Source organism: Salminus brasiliensis, chromosome 3 (assembly GCF_030463535.1).
Source record: "Salminus brasiliensis chromosome 3, fSalBra1.hap2, whole genome shotgun sequence".
Taxonomy (NCBI): domain Eukaryota; kingdom Metazoa; phylum Chordata; class Actinopteri; order Characiformes; family Bryconidae; genus Salminus; species Salminus brasiliensis.
The window spans coordinates 51,802,428-51,823,845 of record NC_132880.1 but is presented as its reverse complement, the minus strand read 5'-3'; the positions used below and the strand labels follow the sequence as shown (position 1 = coordinate 51,823,845).

Genomic DNA, 21,418 nt, shown 5'->3' with positions numbered 1-21,418 from the left:
CAGGGGCAGGAGAGAACAGTGAGGAGGGGGTCTTGCCTTCTCCTTCTCGATGAGAGAGGGGATGAAGCTGCGCTTGTCCTCTGGCCTGTTGGTCACTGGGTGGATCATCACTTCGTTGGAGAAGAAGTCAATTGCAGGCTGAGAGAAAAGGAAGCAAAGAGATTAAGAGACAAAAAAAGTAAAACACATACAAACAAGAACAATATACATATTTAATTATTATTGTTTATTTATTTATTTTCACCCCTAATTTTCCCTCCAGTTTAGATGGTCTGTTCAGAATTAATGAACATTAATGAGTTCGTTTTATGTATTTTTGGGGGTGTTTTTTTTTTTTTTTTTGCTGTTGTACCAAACTGTGGTGACTTGGGTGTACTGATTCAGCCACATTACATCTCCACTTATGATATTTACCTGACACTCTTCTCCAGAGTGACTTACAGCGTTTCTTATGAGTCCAGTATGGACCAAGGTAGCGTTAAGAATCTTGCCCAAGCCAAGAGTCTTATTAGTGTAGAGCAGGATAGTCACCCAGACCAGGACTCGAACCCCAGTCTCCCACATGCTCACTGGCAGGTAGCGGTTTTCTCTGTTGCCCCACACCAAACACCACTGGACAGAGGAATGTGTTCGGAGGAGAATGCTAACTGCTAACCTGTGATCTTCTGTAAATGGTGTCAAGGCTTCACACAGCTGCACCGCTCAGGAGCTCAGTAAGCTTTTAAAGAGACTGAACCCTAACCCACTGAACCGACGGGATGAACACCAACAAGCACTAATGTTTGGGTGGTGCGCCCCAGCTGCTCGTGTTCGTCCGGACATGTTCAACATGGAACAACCACCAGTTCACTGTAACTGCTGTTTCGCTGCCTCATATCAGGTGCATCCATTTTCCGAGGCTGGCTGGTGGCGCTGTTCTGGTGCAAATGAAAATTAAATACTAAAACCAGCTCGGCCTTCATTTCCCAGCTCATCACAGAGATGATCAACAGCCACGTCTTCTTCAAATCCTTCTCGTGCATTTCCTGAGTCCTTGAAGACGATGTAAGAATCAACAGCACCGTAAGGACAATGGCAGAAGGTCTCTCTGAAGCACACACAAGCCTTCATCACAGCCCATTTCTCAGTAATAGAGATCTGCTATTTTGTTGGGTGCTGTGTGACCGGTGTGAGAATGCTGGTCAGGGTGCTCTGGCTAAAACCCCTTCTAGATATTAAAAAAAAAGAAGCACACTCAAACCCTGGAGACTTGTTGCACAGACTGTGAATGTTGTGCTCGGTGCTAAACACTGGCATGGAATTAGGAGCAGACGTGAGTAAAACATAAACGAGAACATCTGGACCATCAACATCTTCAGACACAACACACAGATTTTACATCCCTCCACGTCCCAGAGGACAGGTGGCTTTTTCAGACTCTGCCCATAATCCCCTTTAAAGTGTGTCTGAGGTCTCTGTTCGCCCTACTGATTACACGCAACCTCGAGTGTAAAGTGCCTCACTGCCTGTTTTCTCTGCATCACAAGCTAACAGACAATTAGCACCAATGCTAATAAAGAACACTCCGGCAGGCCGCTAATGACCATGACGGCATTGTGACATTACTGCATTATTGCGTGTGCAGTCTGCCTGCCGAGGACAGACGTAGCTGCACAGTTTCCCCCTAAACGAGACTAACTGCAGGAGTGTAAACACACTGGGCTCTTCGCTCACTGCTGGTGGGAGCACTGGAGACTGGGCTGTTGTGGCTCAGGCAGCTCACAGGGGAGAGAAATAAGAAATACAGAAAAAAAATGATCTTTACCCATTATGACCTTTATTAATACACTCTACGGACAAAAGTATTGGGACATCTGCTTATTGATTAAATTAAGGGTGTTTAAAAGAGTTTCTCCTGCTTCTGTTGGAGTAACTGCCTCTACTGTCCAGGAAAGAAGACTTTCTACTAGATTTTGGAGGAGCATTGCTGTGAGGATTTGATTGCATTGCATTAGTGAGGTCAGGATGTTGGATGATCACCTCCCCACCTCATCATCAACTCCCCAACTAATCCAAAAAGTATTAAAGCGAGGACCATCTGGCATTAGGCAGCATGGTTCCAACAAGCTCATGATGTATATCTGCTCCAGAGAGTCCTATTCTATTGGCAGTACTTCTCTACAGGGACTAGACAAGCTGTGTGTGTGCATTTGCACATCTGGTGTGGAGAAATATGGTGAGGAGAATATAGAACACATCTTAATGTATTCGTGATTAATAATCTCTTATTAACATCATAAGAGCAATAAGCCCATAGCTAGACTATATAACCAGGACTATCTAGAACCCATATGAACCCAGGAGCTGCCAACTACACACTAATAACGCCAATAATAATACAAATATCTGATGCTCAATAATGTGCATAACAGGGTGGCAATAAGGTATTTAGTGTGTATTATTACAACTAATAATGCCATAATTAGTGATCTTTAGATAAATCACTCCAATTACGCTCCAATAAAGATAATGAATGAAGCTTAATGCAGAGTCAATGAATCAGTTAGAAATGTCTGACTCAGGCTTTACTGAGCAAACAACACTTCAGTGATGATGATCTTGTGTAAATGTGTGGGTCTGTTACCTCGTACTCATTGAAGTTCACGTCACCAAACTTGCCCTGCTGCAGACGGTGCACCAGATCCACCTGCTCGTCTGACAAACGGACGTCTGTGCCAGTCATCTTGTCATGGACCGTGCGCCTAGCAGCAACAGAGGAAGACAGCAAGAGGAACTCAACTGATGACCGTAATAAATAAATGCTTTATCTGCAAAATCCACTAAAAACTAAATGTTGGTGTGTGACAGGGTGGTGGGAGTGGACCTTCTCTTCCCACAGTAACAGTAAAACCATTGCTCCTGCAGCACTGGAACAGCGTGCACATGACTGTGTACCCATCATAACCCATAATCCAGATGGTGGGAATGGACAGGTTACACAGGGTTTTAGGACTAAGCTCTTCAAACGCAGGTTCTGTGCTTTTCAGCTGGGTCGCAGTCTGTTCTCACCAGTAATCAGGATTCTCCATCTTGTCCAAGAACTCGTCCAGCTCATCCTTGTTCCTGATTGGCTTGAAGATTTTCTTGCCGTCCAGGTCGTAGCCGATGTGGGGATAATCTTTGTACCATTCCATTGGAATGTTGCCCACGGTGTTGCGAATATCCTGTGAGCACAGAGCCAGACAAGGGGAGAGAGAGAGAGAGAGAGAGAGAGAGAGCGAGAGAGAGAGAGAGAGAGAGAGTCAGCACTGCAGAAGGACAGTTCAGCATCCATTCCTACAGCTACAGAAACAAACACACCAACACCTCCATCACGCTCCACCCCTCTCTACTCAGACTTACAGACCAGGTTTCATCTGAAACCACCCAGACTTTCAATATCATCCCCCTAGTCATTAATCAGTCTAGACTATGAATGTTGGCTAACCCTTTATTTGGATATTAGACGTTAGAGGCTTTGTAGATACACAACTTCTCTCCAACTTACTTTCAATGAAATCAAGATCAATTAAACATAATGCCCCCGAATCCTAACAGCAACCCAACATCTAAACCTGGCTTTACCTTGGTCCTAACCATAATACTGGCCCCAGAACGCTAGACTGGAGCTGGGTGATATGGTAAAAAAATAGTATTACAATATAAAATAGTATCACAATATTTACATTTTCACAATTTACACTATATATCGTGATACACAATCACAGACCAAAAGCACCAGATTCTTTAAAAACACTATTCAGATACTCTCCAGTACAGACTGTACTTTTATTCTTCCTCCAGTAAACCCAGACTAACCTCTCGGTTTGTAATGAAACGTGCAGCTCAGTGTTTATTAAGCAGTGACCATTTCCCCGACATGCTGAGAAAAGCACAGTGCATCACAATAACCAAATTTATCACCATACAATAAACTATCGTTACATTGCCCAGCTCTGAGGTAGACACGGGTCTCCACTGTAGTTAGGATGTCGTGGCTCTAGAGGGGTTTCAGTTGTAGGTTGAACAGAAAGGAGCTGATTGGGTCATAGAGGATATTAAGGCCTTTTATTGGTTTTGGCATAAAACAGTGTATTAAGGTTTATTAATAGTAGTAGCTGCAGGGTTTGTGATACTTACACCCTCACTACACACACAGACACACACAGACACAGTCTTAAAACTTGGGTCTACATGAAACCCCCCAGCCACTACATCCTAACTAAAGTGGATACCAGTCTGTTCCAGTGTCCTCTTTACTGAAATCAAAAATTTGGTCACCCAAGCATTTGGATCTAGCAAGGTGGTCAACAAACATTCAACCAGGTGTATCCAAACTTTTGACTGAGTGTATGTGTTATATAGACAAAGACACAGATCCTGGAATCAATGGTTTAAGTTCACGTCACGTCTTTAAAAGTTCAAGAGTTGCGCAACAAAACCCGCAGGTATCAGAATCACGACAGAGTTCTGTACAACTCATCAGACAGATGATCAGACAGTGGTTGGTCTGGAGCTACCACACCATGTGGAAGACTGGGGTTCGAGTTCCGGTCTGGGTGACTATGCTGTGCTACACCTTGGGCAAGACTCCTAACACTACACTGACCCTCCTCTGTAATACCAGTAACCCCGTAAGTTGCTCTGGATAAGAGCATCTGCTAAATGCTGTAAATGTAAATATTGATGTCTGAAGGCATATTTACTGGATGACAATGTCTTCATGTATGCTGTACCAGGTCCTTGCAGCTAATCCAGTACATGTAAAATACTGGATATCAGCTCAGACCAGATCCTTCATCGCTTAGCTGGTTTCAACAGCTGAGAGGTTTGAGAGCTGACGTCTCTAGGGGAGATGATGTGTGTCGAGTTTCCTCCATAGTGTCTTTAATATACTGAGAGACAAACTGCATTAAAGCAGGGGTTAGATCAGACCCCTAACAGGCCGGCGCACACCCTCCTCCTCCTCCTCCTCCTCCTCCTCCACCTTACTCCACTCAGTCACTTCCAGAACGCCACAATGCCATTACACAGCCAGAGCAGCTAATAAACCAAACAGAGAGATTTCTTTGTCTGAGAAATAAGGCGCTCACACACTCTCACTCACACACTCGCGCACACACACCCTCACCAGAACACAGACACTCTTTACACCAGACAGCTGAAAGTTCTCAGAGGTCGCAGGCAGCACTTTTAAGTGAGGCCTGCACCTGTGAGTTATTTCAATAAAAACACCCCTACCATATCCAATTAGGAGGGGTGGGCAGCCGTGTCACGCTTTCTCCCACAGCCGCAAGCAGCTGGAGCGCCCTCCCACCCCCTACTCGTCTTCAAAGCCGTGCGCTACCTCTGGCCGGACCGGCCGAGTGCAAACGCAGGCCGATTCCATTGGCTGAAGACTGGTCTAAACAGCACCTCATTGGTCAAAGCGGACACAGCCAAAGTTCTGACTGGTCCATTAGAGATCACAACTCCCACCTTCATTCCAGAGTATTCTTAGACATGACTAATGTCTAGTATGGCACTACGAGAGCGGTCCCACCGTCAGGATTTTTGAAGTGGTTGTATTGTCTGGCACAGCTGGTACCATCGCCAACGTGAAGGCAGCGCCGCCAGGTCCGGAAACACCACGCCAAAGAGGAGAAACGTAGCACTCCTTTATTTGATATTTCCTGAGAGGAACCGTGCAGTCACCTGACCTTCAAAAGACTTTCGGAAGCACGAGACTGTGCAGGACGAGGTTGAATGAAGGTTTCACACTACGCATTACTGCAATACTCAATATGGACCTCACAGAACTCACGGTTCGGTTCTCGTCACGCTTTTGGTACGAGTTCAGTTCAACAGGGGAAAAAGCAACAAAACCACCAGACTGGGTTTCTTCAAAACAGCAAAAAAGCCAAGATTCAACAGTAGGGATTTTTCTCTGTATCCCCTGCTCTGGAAGCCCGGCCCAATGACGACTACAGGAACCAGCGAAGGTTAACTGCGTTAAGATAATCATAGGCCAGGGCTCTGAGCGGCTTAGCGGCCTAATGTGTTGCCACTATATGCAAGTTCGAATTCCGAGCTATGACGCTTTGCCATCAGCAGCCGAAGTCTGAGAGAGCACAACTGGCTGCGCTATCTTTGTTCTATTAAGTGATGTCATCCGGCACAGTCTGTTAGCTGGTGCGGTGGAGCTGGGGACCCAGTGCTCTTCTCAGAGTAGTGTGTTGGCAGCCCGGCAACACACTAATTTCAAACACTAGTAGTGGTGAATTCACATTCATTGGAGGAAACCTGTGATAAAGTCCTTACTAACCCTATTGTTGGGGGCATTGCTAGTGCTAAGGGAAGCTATGAATGGGTGGGAAATATATATAAGGTGCATTCACCAACTGAAATACATCACATTATAGTACTCCTACCTCCACATGATAAACCTGTCACAGTCCACACACTCTCATACGCTTTTCCTTAACAGTTTCGGTTCTGCCGTTTACTGCGCTGTATTTGAGTCACAGTCTATGAGGTTGACGTGCAGAATATGGGCTGTAGCCCGTGAGCATTTGCTTACACTGGGAGAGCAATACAGGACCTGCTATCCTTTACAACCCAAAACGTCCAGAACCGGCTCTTAAATGAAACAGGCATTTCTGGTGCTTGGTTGCAGACCTTCCATAAATCGATGGCTGTCTTTCAGAAGCCCATCTGGTAACCTCCTGGTGTACGCTGAAGTCCACAGGTTGGATTTGAGCAGATAAGCTGCTCGTCAGCGGTAAAGCCAGGCTGGTTGACCGGCAGTCACATGGCAGCTTGTTTTGGAGTCATGAGTGGTTCCTCTTCTCTCCACACTTTCTTCATTAGGTCACTCTGACGCAGGTTAACTTCTCTCATCCGTCAGTAACACCCTCTCATAGTTCGGGGAACTGTAATCCGTCCTTCCTGCTGTTGAGGTTTACCAGTGATGGCAGACCTCCTGAAGTCAAGCGGGTCAAACGGCGTCGATGCCAGAGTCCTAGACGGTGTTTCTTCATCAACAAATGTATTCTTGGGTCTTCATGAGGAGACCCTCAAATACAAATGTGTACTAAAGCATCAGCTCTAATGAGTGAACTAATGTTGCAAACACACACACACACACACCTGGCCAAGAAAAAGCAAGCACTCAACTGTCCAATTATTTATGACTCCCTAAAATAGTGTTTGTATAAAAAAAAAAAAAACAAACACATGATGATGCAAATCAATGATTCCACATTTTTGTCCAATTTCTACCCTCAACTGACCCAAGCCATACTGGAGTTCCTGGTTTTGGTCACCCTTCATGCTGTGGAATCTGCCACCAACACTAACATTAGCAGCAGATCCTCTAAGTCCTGTAGGTTGTGAGGCGAGACCTCCATCAGCATCAGTGTGCACTGGGTGCCCATGACCTTAACCTCGCTTCACTGGCTGTCCTTCCTTGAAGCACATTTTCCTGCTTCAGCACCTTCAAGAACTGACTGTCCACTTACTGCCTATTGGATCCACCCTGACAGGAGCCACTGGACCCGGATCATCAGTGGTAATGGCTGACTGGTGTAGGTGCTCAAGCAGGACCAGTAAAATGGTAAAGGCTGCAGAACTGAACCAAGCTCTGCACTCGTATCTCTTACAGAGGCAGTCCGGTATGAACACAGGCGGCATGCTACCTCGCCCCGGTCACTGTGGTTTACCGTTGGTCAGAGCAGCGGCCGTTCACGGAGCTACCGCTTTAAATATCCTCTTATTTAGAAAGTCTTTATATGAGCTGATGCCAGGTACTGACACACAATAGCGAAGCTACAGATGTTGAAGCTATGGATCTGTAAGGCCTTTCCAAGTCCAGCTGGACAATCTGCAAGGACACAGTAGAGGGACGCAGCAGTCCACCTCAACCCCGGGGAAACATCCAGCTCAGCTGCTTTCAATTGCGCAGGCTAACGGCGCCTTTATGAAGTGTCAGTCAGGTATGAGCCATATGAGCGGTGTCGGGGGGGAGGTAGGTGGAGGAAGTCACTGGTTTGGACCCACAGCCTGTTCTTTAATGCTCACTCTTATCACCCCATTCTGAAACACAGGGCACAAGATGAACTGAGCAGTGACAGAAGACTGTGTGGAAGTCTGTCTGTGTTTAAGGGAAGATTCAGTACACTGATGACATGGCGTTGATACCTGGAACTCATACCGGACTAAACGAGCCTTCAAATTCCAAGGAAAAAAGAAAAAACATGATCCGTACCGGCCGCCCGGAGAAGCAGGCTTTTCCCATTACAGCCCTAATCTTCCAGACTCTATTCTGAAGAGCTGAGGGCTCCTGACCATCACTGCACATTTATGAGAAGAGTTAAGACCAGCTTATACGACATTTCACCTGGCTTTCAATTTGATCCAATTTTATTATTTATTTATTTGCATTTCATTATCTTCTGAAAACTTATTTTAAAAACTATTATTATTATTAAAATAATAATAATAATAATAATAATAATAAACACAGTGTGGTCACTCAAGGAGGAAAGCTGGATTAATCCTAATTTATTTTCAAAGGTTTTTTTAATTTGGCAGGTTAACGGACACTGGACTCCAGAGACTACAATCATGATCTTTAGTTTAGTCCTGTAAACTCCAGGTTTATTATCAAGCTTTTAATCCTAATGCAAAAACCATTGTGAACGATAAATAATTAGATTTAGCACATGATTACGTACCACAGGGTTCTATTTTAGGGCTTATGAAATAATGATAATAAGGACAGTAATGTAGTTATAAGAGTGAAGAACTGGAATGTGGGCTTACATCATATCTGCTCACCATCCAAAAAGACAAAAGCTCCAGAATTTTAGGAATTTCAGTGCAATTCTGCTCCAAAATGTGTGCTTGGGTTCGATTATCTGGATTAAGGGCAGCACTCAACAGCTTAACTATCAAGGTCACAAACTCCACAGCTATGGTGCTTCAAGTGGTTTCCATTAGAGCTGTTCTGATGTGGGAATTCTGTGCTGAAGCAGATACATAAACATCTCTAAACAGCAGAATTTAGGACCACTGTCCAGATTAGCATTACTATGAAATGTAATATTTATTTTTGTAGAAGAAAAAGCAGTAAAATGAATGTAATGCAGATTCGGCTCGGCTCGTCTAGAGCACAATAAACACAGCGTTCACTACAACCATCATTACAGAGTAAATAAATATAACCTATAGTATTTAAAACAATGAGCAAACACACATCTGTACCTGTCTACTGCCTTAAATATCAATTAAAAAGAAGTACAGGAGATAAATATATGGTAATGGTTAAGGAAAGTCCATTCTAGGCATATTGTCAATATTGATAATATCAATATTGTATAATAAACCTTAATCAGTATAATAATACTGATTAAGGATGAAAGAGAGCTTTGTTTATGGGAAAATTAAATGATGTTTATGATTTAGTGTAGGTAGCTGGACTGTACCAGGAGGTGTTTAGGGGTTTCACAGTTGTCCTTTAGTTATTTATTATTTTTATATTTTTTGACAATTACATTTTTTTCTATTTTTTTACTTTTAATTTTGAGTTGATCATCTTGTTTGGATCTTTTTTTAACTTTATGCTTTGTACTGTAAAGCACTTTAAGCTGCCTCCTTCAATGTACCTCCAGAATCACTGGGTAACGTGCAGCCCTTTAGAGTGAAGGATTTAGAGTGATCAGATGAGGACGGGAACTTCATTTACAGCTCGATTTGCAATACAGGAAGAAAACGGTAACTTTCAGTGGCGTGTTCTATGGAGCAGGGCCCACCGACTCGGTCCTGGAGGGCTGGTGTCCAGCACAGTCTGGAGATCTGCCTCCTCAAACACAGCTACAACAAGCTAATGAGGTGAATTAGGCGTGTTCGAGCATTCCCCACACTGCGCCGGGCACCAGCCCTCCAAGACAGGAACTGACAACCTCGGCTTTAGAGCCTTTAGATATTTGAGGTTTAGCCGGACTCTGCGTTTTACTACAGGCCATGCTTCTGCTTTCATTCTAACAAAGGCTTCAGATTTCTTCATTTTTAGAGAGATCGAAATCATTCATCTCCAAGCAGAAGAATCAGCAATACTGCATTTCAACACGGAGGACACAGGAAGTAATGAGGTAATGCCAGACTGAAGCTTTTTACAGGTTCTCTGGTGGGACGCCTCACCCATGAAACCCCTTCTTTACAGGAGAACATCAAACGCAGAGGTTCCAGAGCTAAAATGCTGTCTCCTCGTCCTCACAGCACTCCCAGGCTGCAACGGCGAACATGACCCCCCACATTTTCACAAGGTGCACTCATAAATGGGTCCGGGGCACCCCAGGGAGCTTAGAAAACTGGACACACAAAGTCGAATGGACTCCAGAGCAAGAACACACTGCAACAGGCCTCCACCGCCTTTTATAAGAGGCCGACTGAAGCTGCTAGCGCAAAGATAATGGGGCGAGTGATGGTTTAGCCGAGAAGCTAGACGCCTCGTTCAGTTCATGAAACCGCGCTCCCTCTCCGCTCCGATCACGATCATGAAGATCAAGTTTCTTTGAGATCCCAAAGTTTTCCTCCTTGGACGCGACCTGCATTCATCATTCATCAATCCGTATTTGCTTTGTCTTCTCTTTTCTCTCCCTCACAGAGTAAGAGGACACAGCAGGACACCGGAGTCTCGTTGTGAAGGCCTGCCCGGTGTCAGCTGGGAGGTAAGTGTCTGTTTCTAGGTAATGAGGCCGGCTGTTGAGAAGAAAAGCTGTGGCTGATTGAGGCTGTACGACTGCAGCAGGCCTCGCTACTGAGAAAGGCAACTCGCAGCTGGATATGCCTCCGAGCGCAGAGGCCAGGCCCTCTCCGTGCCGGGGTGAGTGTGACGAGACGTTGGCGCACGAGATCTGTGGTGGCAGGGAAATGACAGGCCAATCCATCAAGACAGGTCAGGAGCCCTCAAAAACCTCCCCCAATCAAAACAAATGGAGCAGAAGAGCCGGATTAAGACTTCCCCTCTGGTTTGCCGTGTGTGAACCAGTGCGCCTCTCCCGCCGCTCGCCCGGCCTTTGGTGGAAGAAGGTAAAAATAAGCTGGTGCTGCTCTCGGGACAGCTGCGAGGTCGGGGAAGGAAAATCCACAGGTCTGCTGCCCGCCGCCGGGAAATCGGATCACATTTTCCGCTCCTTCGCACCGCTGACCTCTCTCTCAGGGGCGGAATTCCTCAGCTCCCGGGACATTGAGACGATTGCAGCATAGCATTTGGGACGACATAGAGCTCATTTTGGATCATGGAAGCAAATATGAAGAGATATCAAAATAAAGAGAAACAAGGTCTTTTTTTAAAAACAAATTTTAAGCTTCAAATATGATTATTAATAATAATAATAATAATAAAAAAGGAGAAAAATACATGGTAATGGTTAAGGAAAGTAAAAAGGTAAAGGTAAAGGTGCACGTATTTGTCACTGTACAGCGAAATGTGTCCTCCGCATTTAACCCATCTGGTAGTGAACACACACACACACACACACACACACACACACACACACACACACACACACACACACACACACGTGTTAGGGGCAGTGAGTACACACACACACCCAGAGCGGTGGGCAGCCAACTCCAGCGCCTGGGGAGCAGAGAGGGTAAAGGGCCTTGCTCAAGGGCCCAACAGTGGCAGCTTGTCCATTCCAGGCTTATTGTCAATATTGATAATATAGAAAATAAGTCAATTTTCCAAAAATATTGACATTAATTTGTAAAAATGAGTTCATATTACATTTATGGGGAAATTACATGCTGTTTAAGGTTTAGGGTAGGTAGCTGGACTGTACCAGGAGTCATTTATTTATTATTTATAGATTTTGTTTGACAATTTTCCCCCCAAATTAATTTATTTCTAAATTATATTTTTTTGCTTTTACTTATTGGATTTGTGTTTACAAATGTATTTATTTGTGTTTATCTACTTGTTTGGATCTTTTTTTTATGCTTTGTACTGTAAAGCTCTGTAAGCTGCACCCACGTCGTATGAAAGGTGCTACTTAAACATCTGCACCAGTCCAGAACACCGGGCCTTCTTTTCTGCATTAACTTTCTTGCTCCGCCCTAGTCAGACCTGACCAATCAGCTGAGAGCTTGCTCTCATATGGTTTGTTGTGATGCAGTTTAGTGCTCTTGGATTTTTCCCAGTGAAAACAAACCAAATCACGGGGAAACACTCAGAGTTTACAAACTCCTTAACTGATTCAGACCAGAGTGAACCAGCTCCAGAAGCGTGAGCACTTAGTGCTGCTCCTGTTGTCTGACTGAAAACCAGCAACCATCTACCTCACAACACCGGCCCTTTCCAGCACCCTCGTAAAACAGCAGTTTTACACTAGTAGCCAAAGGGAACTGGTACACTGCGAGCACTTCACACTTTCACACCGTTTCTGCACACATTTTTGTCAGCATTACATCACCAACATGACCTTGCAGGGGGAAATTACTCTGCACTGCCACTAATTTGAACATGGACCAGAACCTGAGGCAGTCTAGACGAGAAATACAGTAATGTGCTCAAATGAGGGTTTCCTCCTGCTAAGAGGCCTCAGCACCAACACCTCTGTTTACAAACCTGCATGGAGTTTCTGTTGGAGGTTATAGCATGACATCCAACCTGGAGGGGAAAGGTCAATCAATAGCGGCTGTACATTTGTACCATATGGCCAAATGTTTGTGGACACCCCTTCTAATAAATGTGCAAATGCACACACAGCTTGTCTAGACACTCTGGAGCAGATCCCTATTGGCTCCATGCTGCCTAATAATGCCAGGCGTGGGCTAGAGGGGTATAAAGCCCCCCAGCATTGAGGAGCTGTGGAGCAGTGGAAGAACTGTGTTCTCTGGAATGATGGTGGAGGAGCTCCATCCAGTACTTTTGGATGAGTTGGGGTGGTGATCATCATCCTCCAGCATCCTGACTTTACTAACACTCTTGTTGCTGAATGCAATCACATCCTCACAGCAATGCTCCTCCAAAATCTAGTAGAAAGTCTACCTGAACAAAAGCAGAGTAAGCTGTTTACTACTCTTGGAAGCATTTAAAAGAAACAATGAATGAGCAGCTGTCCCAATACTTTTGTCCATATAGTGTACATTACATAAATCAGACACTGAGAACGTCGGTGTATATTTGGCTGGTAGGTCACTCAGAAGGAAGCTCTACTTGACTGAAGCTCGTCTTTAAGTAGAGAGTGAGAGGACAGGAATGGTTAAAATAGTCCTCCCTGTCCGTAAGCGTGATTCAGACCCAGACTGAGTCACAGCGCATAACAACCCAAACACAGACTTTATCCATCACTAAACCACAAGTACAGCGCTCACAATACCCATGAAGGTGCGCCACCAGAGCGGTTCTGCAGGACAGACGATGTTCCCTCAGGTCCAACTTCTCCTCTTTCTCAACTGCCAAGACTACAAACCACCGTCTGGCTGCCACCACCAGCACGCCGCTACTTAAGGAACTAGAATGGAAATTGTTGTTGGATCAAGAGCGACATGCCTGGAAGTGCAGCATTCCCAACTCCCTGACTGAAACCTGGAAGCAGAGATGAAACAAATCTAAAATAACCGAAAGCTGAAAATATCCAGAGGACGGGCAGCTACCTCACCCCCGCCCCCGCCTCCACCCGTTCCCAATCAAACCCCATACCCTTCGTCATCGCTCGCTTTCAAGTGCCAGCCGCCGCTGGTCCAGCTCAGAGTCTCGATGGAGGGAAAATTTTAGAAAGCGCTGGTCCTGAACCGAGATCACTCGGCACAGGGAGCGGAGATCAGGGACCAGACTGACAGAATACCAGGAGGTCAAAGACAGGGAAAGACAATGCAATGCCAGCCTCAGTCACCACAGTGACACTCACACTCACACACACACACACACACACACACACACTTTAAAACCACAGACCTAAACCAGTCTTTCACATGTCTGTATTAAGCTACTCGAGCAGAACGCCTCGGACCCTCTGGAGTCTACGAGGGCATTTTCTCGATTTTCGTGAATCGTCTTAAACCCACCTGTTAGGGCTCTTGTATATCAGACACTAACCATGTTTATCCTTTAACCTGTTCAGAACCATCTCAGCTCTCTCTGTAATGAGACCCTGATCCCTGAAGTCTGATTTTAGAAATTCTTCATATTTCCTATTAAAACACATTTACTCACACGCAACTGTTTGTAGAATAGGACTCTCTGGAGCAGATTAACATCATGACCCTATCGGCTCCATGCTGCCTAATAATGCCAGGCGTGGGCTAGAGGGGTATAAAGCCCCCCAGCAGTGAGGAGCTGTGGAGCAGTGGAAGAACTGTGTTCTCTGGAATGATCGTGGAGGAGCTCCATCCAGTACTTTTGGATGGGATAAGTTGGGGATGATGAGGTGGAGTGGTAATCATCCTCCAACATCCTGACCTCACTAACACTCTTGTCGCTGAATGCAATCAAATCCTCACAGCAATGTTCCTCCAGAATCTAGTAGAAAGTTGTTTTCTCTGGACAGTAGAGACAGTTACTCCAACAGAAGCAGGACCAACTTAACAGCCTTGATTTCAGAAGAAATGATCAAGCAGGTGTCCCAATACTTTTGTCTGCAGACATCAGTGTGCTCGTGTTAGTTACTTGGTGTAATTAATGATGTGACGGGACATTAAAAATCCCTTTGACAAAAGTGGATTGTTAGAATAAGCTTTAAGGCATGAATGCTTCACACAGGGGTCAGGTAGTGTCTGACCGCCGCTCTGCAGTAAAGACTCAGAGTTCAGGTCATCCTCTGTACAGAGCCTGAGTAAATATAAAGGCTGGGCTGAGTATTGTTGTTAAACCCTTCACTTAAAATCCACAGTTTGTACAGAGGCAGAATTCCTGTCCGAATTCTTACCAACCCAACTCTACGCTGCGGTGGGACCCCCCCTCCCGGACCACCGTCTGTGTAAACACACACACTCTACAGACATGTCACGTCTATCTGGATTACTCTGAGCCTCGACTTCGTTTTCATGGAACTTATTTACTAATCGGACTCCCAAGGCAGAGACGGTTTGCGGTGACAATGAGATCCAAGGACCTTCTGCCGACAGCTTCCAGACCGCCCCGCGTCTGGCTCAGAACCACGGCCCGGTGATAATTCGGACGTGATCGATGGACTGAGAGCCACGTTTGCCCCTGACAGCTTGTCAGAGTAAACTGGCACAGTGAATTAACACACTGAGGGGAAGGGAGCGCACTGAGAGAACGGAGAGGATTAGGAGAAGCAGAGGAATCGGAACCAGACGCTGATAATGCCTTAAACAGCCGACACCGAGGGGCTGTGCGCTGGGGGCGGCGGGGGTGGGTGGGTCGTTACGGATGTGGCGTATCGACTGCAGGTTTTTGCGGTCTGGGCCTCTGGTCTCTGTACAAGCACAGAGGTCTATTAGGGAAGTGTGTTTGATATTTCAGACGTTTATGGATGCGTGTCTGCTCAGGAAGATTTCTGAGCTGGGTAGGAAAGGAGTGGCCAGCGGCTGAGAAGGGTAGGAGAAGACAGCGCACCTGTGTGTTACACACACACACACACACACACACACACACACACACACACACACACTCACTCTCTCTCACACACACACACACACACACACACACACACACACACACACACACACACCTGTCAATAGACATGTCAGTCTTCAGATGGAGGTGGGCAGCCCTAAAGAGAAGTGAAGAGTGTGGTTGACTGACCCTCAGAAATGCAGATACATTATATGGACAGAAGTATTGGGACACCTCCACACTACACCTACAGGAGTTTTATGCCATCCCATTTTAACCCCATAGGCATTATTAATCTGGAGCCGGACCCCCTCTGTAGAGCGTTGGAGTCTTTTCTGCACTATTTATCTGAAACCAGACGGGTGACATATTAAACACTGAATCCAAACTTTTGAACAGTTATCAGTACAATTAAACATACTGCTGGAGCCACTGGGTGTTTACGGTCTAAAAACCTCCACCCAAAACATGCAGCACTGAATTCCCACACCTCTCCAGCAGACATGGGTGGAGATGCTCTTCTCTGGGTTGTAAAATGAGCACCAGGCTTCTGATAGGTGCTTTTTATATGAAACGCTGACGTCCAGCAGCGACCATGGAAAAGCACTCCTTCAGTCTCTTTTCCATGACTGAGAGAAAGCTTTATTAGTTAGTTAGGAAATGCTTTTCACCACTGTTCCACAGCCCTTTTACGTGCTGGCCATAAAAAGAGGGACATCACAGCATGGTCACTTCATCATCTTCTGGGTGCCCAGGTTTCCTGGTGACGTGGGCCTGACGGAGCAGGGTTTTGTACATGGGTTATAGGGGAAATAAAAAGTGATGAGGTTTTGATGTCTGGTCATGTCAGCCTGGGAGCCACTCATAGATAATGGCGAACGGGGGGTTGGGGGAACCCCCGCCTTCCCTGTGTGTGTAATAACCAACTGAAGATCTTCATCAGGACTGAAGGCGTCTGTGGGCCGTGAGTTTGTAGTTCTGTAGACTAAAGCTGGTTAAACCAGAGCTAGGAAACATGTGGTCCTGTAAACGTTCTGATCCAGCCCATCCAATAAATTCAGAATCCATGTTCTCAACTGTTCTCTTATATCCACAGGGATAGAGCTTTTTCCCCCAGAGCTGCAGTGCTCCTAAACCACAGTGGACATCCCACACCCTAATCTATAATCCTAATCTCTAAACCTAATCTATAACTGAACTGAGCTTCTAAATCTCACTGAACCAAACTGGACTTCACTGCAGCACAGTACTGATACACAACATGCAGAACATCTGCACCAGGATTATTGCACAGCTGTACAGATGTTCATTTCCTGTAAATGTTTAATTATATCTGTACGTTTTTTTATTTATTAGAATTGTTTTTGAAAAAGAGACTAGGACGAAGGACTTTAACGGTTTAAAGACGTTTAGTAAAGGGTTCCGTACCAATGTAAAGGTTCTTCACACTAACAGCTCTTATTAAAAATGGTTCTTTATGGGTCCAAAACTGGTGCTGCAATGGCATCGCTAAAAGAGCCCTTACTAGCACGTGGAGCTGAACTTCAGTCTCTCATCAGTTAAGGAAAGCAGTCATTTCTCAACCAGTTCAGGTTCTACTTGTTCAGTTCAACCCAAAGTGCTAATAATTCTTAACTCTCCATGATTGGCTCTGCCCTCCACTTTCTCTTCCTGATTGGCCATCTCTGGTTCCTGGTTCCCCTTAAAAGCAGAGTCTAGTTGACTGGCAGACAGACAGCTGTCTCACTGCTCGTAACTTGCTGTTCTTTCTGCCTCTTTGATTGCTATTAGTGTGCTGACCTTTGCCCATTTTCTGACCATGTATTTGTGTGACCCATTTGGACGATTTGCTGTCTGCTCAGAACTCCAGACTAGCTCCAATTTTCCAACTGATCGAGCCTGTCCTGAAGAGCTCCATCACCACCCACAGATAGAACCGCCCCCACGTTCCCCAGTTTCCCCGAAGCTGCTTTTCCACTTCCTCCTCTCCTTCTATGGTTGACTGGGTGATGATAGTCTGCTTCAACCTCCTGTAACTGGTCTGAAAGTATGAACCGTCCGAAAGAACCAACCCGACCATGATTCTGCTTGATCTGGAGAGAGACCACCTCTGTAGTTTGGACCAAACTTTGGTTGTTTGGTCTGGACCGTGGTCTGAAGCTCCTTTCACACCTGCTCCTCTGGTTCAGACCCAACTGGAAAGACGGTTGATGTGAGAGCACTCTCAGGAACGGTCACCTAAAACAGAACACCTTTACTGAAGACCAGGAGCCGACGGTCCGCAGCAGACAGTGTGAGTGAGAGTGTGAAGGTGAAGCACAGCTTCTGTGTGCTGGAGAGCGAAGCGTGAAGTTGATGTGATTTATGAATTTGAGCTGGCACAGATGTGTTTTTTTCCAGCTGCAGCTCCGGATCGTTGTGGTGCCACAGCTTGGCAGCGACGGCGTCCGTCTAACCTACAGAGTCGCTTATTTTAAAGGAGGCTGAGGGGGACGGGGAAGGGGGCACCAGCTGAGAGAGCAGAGCTGCTTAAGCGAAGGGATTTATGGAAGCGGTTCCATAGCATACCCGCTCAGAGAGCCATGTGCAGACGCAGCAGACCGCGTCTCTTCTCCACAACTGTAGGTTTGCATTTCCCTCTAATGGGATCATTTATAATCCAAGTAATCTTTACCCCACCGTGGAATTCGGCCGGGCTCCACTTTCCACTCGGCCTGTCCAAACTGAGTGACGCGCCGCGCCGGGGGGATGTGTGTGCCGACGTGTTACGCACTGCGTCCGTCCATGTGTGTGTGTGTGTGTGTGTGTGTGTGTGTGTGGGTTTGTCATGAGTGGCAGCTGCACGCGGCCCATTAGGAACACTGTTAACAGCTACCACTAACAGACTGGTGGAAAAATCTGAAATTGGAAAATGACCATGGAATACCATCCAAAACCACGCATCCTGAATAAAGGATATTAGAAAATGAAAGACTTCACAAACGCACTGAAAAGCGACCGTTTTTCATATTCGCCACTTCAATTCAGCTGACGCCGCGCAAGGAGCTTCAGACTGACGCAGTCTAGCGAATTCAATGACGGGCACCGTCTCTTTAATATGCAAATACGTCTCCTTTTCTCAGTTTTTGAAGCCTTTATTCTATCAAAAGAAAACAGAAGTGTACGGAAGAGCATTCCTTATTAACCTTATTTTTCCAAAAGGATGGATCCAGACATCTGAACACATCCTCATGTTCATTAAACCACTCATCAGTGACAACTGACCAGTTTAAATGGTCCAATTCCCTCCACCAGCCTGGACTGTTCACACAAGGCAGGTTGGGTCTATGGATTCAACCTACCATCTGTGTTCCTCAGCGGAAACCCAGACTCATCAGACCAGGCTACGTTTCTCCAGTCTGCAGCTGTCCAGTGTTGGAGAGCCTGTGCTGAGCCACTGCAGCCTCAGCTTTCTGTTCTTGGCTGACAGAAGTGGAACCTGATGAGGTTCTCCTGCTGTTGTAGCTCTATATCCTCCTCAAGGTTGGAGGTGCTGTTCATTCTGAGCTGCTTCTCTGCTCTCCACAGCTGTACAGAGCGGTTATCTAAGCTACTGTCAGCTCCACGCCTGACCATTCTCATTCAGGGCTGCTCAATCCTGGTCCTGGAGATCTACCAGCATGAAGAGTTCAGGTCCAGCACAGCTGATTCTAATGTTCAGCTGCTCCTGAAGGCCTTCATTATCTGGATCAGGTGTGTTAGATTCAGGGTGGAGCTAAACTCTGCAGGGTGGTAGATCTCCAGGACCAGGGTTGAGCAGCCCTGCTGTAGACCATCTCTCAACATCAACTGAAGATCACTGGATGGGTTTTCTTTATTCCACCATTCTGAGAAACTCTAGAGACTGCTGTGCTGAAAACCAGCAGATCAGCAGTTCTAGAAACACTCAAACCTGTACAATCAGACCACGCTCAGAATCGGCATGATTTTGTGGGTTGCAGCTCGACTGGCTGATTAGATTAGGCTGCATGAATGAGTTACTGGTAAACTGGGAGACTGGGAGTGTGTGAATCCCTCATTTATTGAGAACTGGAACAGCGCTCATGCAGCTACATCAGTATACGGTTTTCCTCAACAGCCGACTCAGAAAGCAAGCGTGGATTTAGATGTCTCTAATTTACAAAGTCACTCAGATCTGCTCACTTTGAGTGGTCACTGACGCAAGCTCAGATGGACTGGCCTAAACCAAGCCCTCTCCTTATTACAGTGGAAGAACTAAAGTCACCAGGCCCTCCTCTGCTCCTTTGTGTTTCCAGCCTGTTTATATGCTCAGCGCAGTGTAAATGTACCCAAGAGAAAACATGCCATAAAAGAGGAGAACAGGGGTTAAAGAGCACTTTAACAATGGAAAAGTCGGAGTCAGAGCCGTTTCTAACCAGAACAAAAGGCTAACCTAATTGTCTCCTCTCCGTCTCCGGCGCAGGAGACGCGGGACCCCTTCTAAAGGAATTAATTGAAGTCATCGTCGGTGTGACCTCAGCAGGCTCTGCATGTGTGAATGAGGGAGAGAGTGTGAACTGAATGCCTGCGTGTGTGTGTGTGTGTGTGTGTGTGTGTGTGTGTGTGTGGGGGGGGGGGGGCGCAGCTGGCCTGCATCTGGCTTAGATTAATCCGCCTGTGCAGCACTGGCCTGAAAGTGATACAGGGGCCTGTTTCCTCGGGCCCGTCCAGACGGAGACGCCCCCGCTGCAGGCCCACACGCTTACGCGTGGGTTCGGGCCGACAGCCGGGGGGCTCCGACGGTCCAGATCTAGCCGTCTATGGTCGGCCGTGCGCATAACCCAAGCCTGACTGTGCTTTGGCCAGTGACCGAGCCCCAGCGCCAGGGGACAGTGTCTGGTGGGGACACATGGGGTGGAGAAAGTGCTTTTTGCAGGGGGTGGGGGGCAGATTAGATGTCGCGCAACGCTTGGGGAGAACTAAGAGGGCTGTATAATGGCTGTCAGCTGGGAGCCTCTGGCCCTACTTTGAGGGGGAAAGAGTGGGCAGGGCCCCTGTGTGACAGGATGATAACAAGCACTGTCATTTGTTACCCTGGACGCGAGGCTTTATGAGGTAACAAAACGTCCCGTCTGAGGAGAGGGTCGCTGTGGCCTCACTTAGCCCTAATGAATGTCGTCATATTATGACCCAGCTCCACTTTTAATATATTGACTGCCGTGGTGAAGTTTGCTCTTTAATACTCTGAGGGTCCGAGCCGAAGTCCTGAAGAGAGCTCGCACATACACTTTATGGACAAAAGTATTGGGACACCTGCTTATTCACTGTTTTTTCTAAAATCAAGGGTATTAAAAGGCGCCTGTCCTGCTTCTATTGGAGTAACTGCCTCTACTGTCCAGAGAAGAAGACTTTCTACTAGATTTTGAAGGGGCATTGCTATGAGAATTTGATTGTATTAAGCAACAAGAGCATCAGTGAGGTCAGGTTGTTGGATGGTGATCAACTCATCATCCCCAACTCATCCTAAAAGTACTGGATGGAGCTCCTCCACCATCATTCCAGAGAACACAGTTCCTCCACGGCTTTATACCCCTCTTTATACGCCTGGCCACGCCTATTCTATTGGCAGTACTTCTCTGCAGGGACTAGACCAAATCTAAAAACTAATTTCTTGAGAACGGAGCGTTTCACTTCAAACCAAGACTGTGTTTAAATCTTAATGTAATCAAGCAGAAACTGAGACTTTGATTGAGACAGTCCTAATTAATCATACACCAAAAATGACGTAAACCCCTTCTATAGGTAGGAGCATGTTCATCCACAGACAACCAGAACTCTTTAGAATTCCACATG

At 46.2% G+C, this 21,418-nt stretch overlaps 1 protein-coding gene across 1 annotated transcript in view; it reads right to left on the bottom strand.

Annotated features, from left to right (window-relative positions):
• bop1 (BOP1 ribosomal biogenesis factor) overlaps window positions 1-21,418 on the bottom strand; it is an 81,820-nt gene that overhangs the window by 17,251 nt on the left and 43,151 nt on the right. Inside the window, exons 4-6 of the mRNA XM_072675008.1 lie at window positions 3,049-3,203; window positions 2,624-2,741; window positions 37-138 (exon numbers count right to left, since the gene is read on the bottom strand). Coding sequence (XP_072531109.1) covers window positions 37-138; window positions 2,624-2,741; window positions 3,049-3,203 — 375 coding nt within the window. The remainder of the gene's footprint in view (window positions 1-36; window positions 139-2,623; window positions 2,742-3,048; window positions 3,204-21,418) is intronic.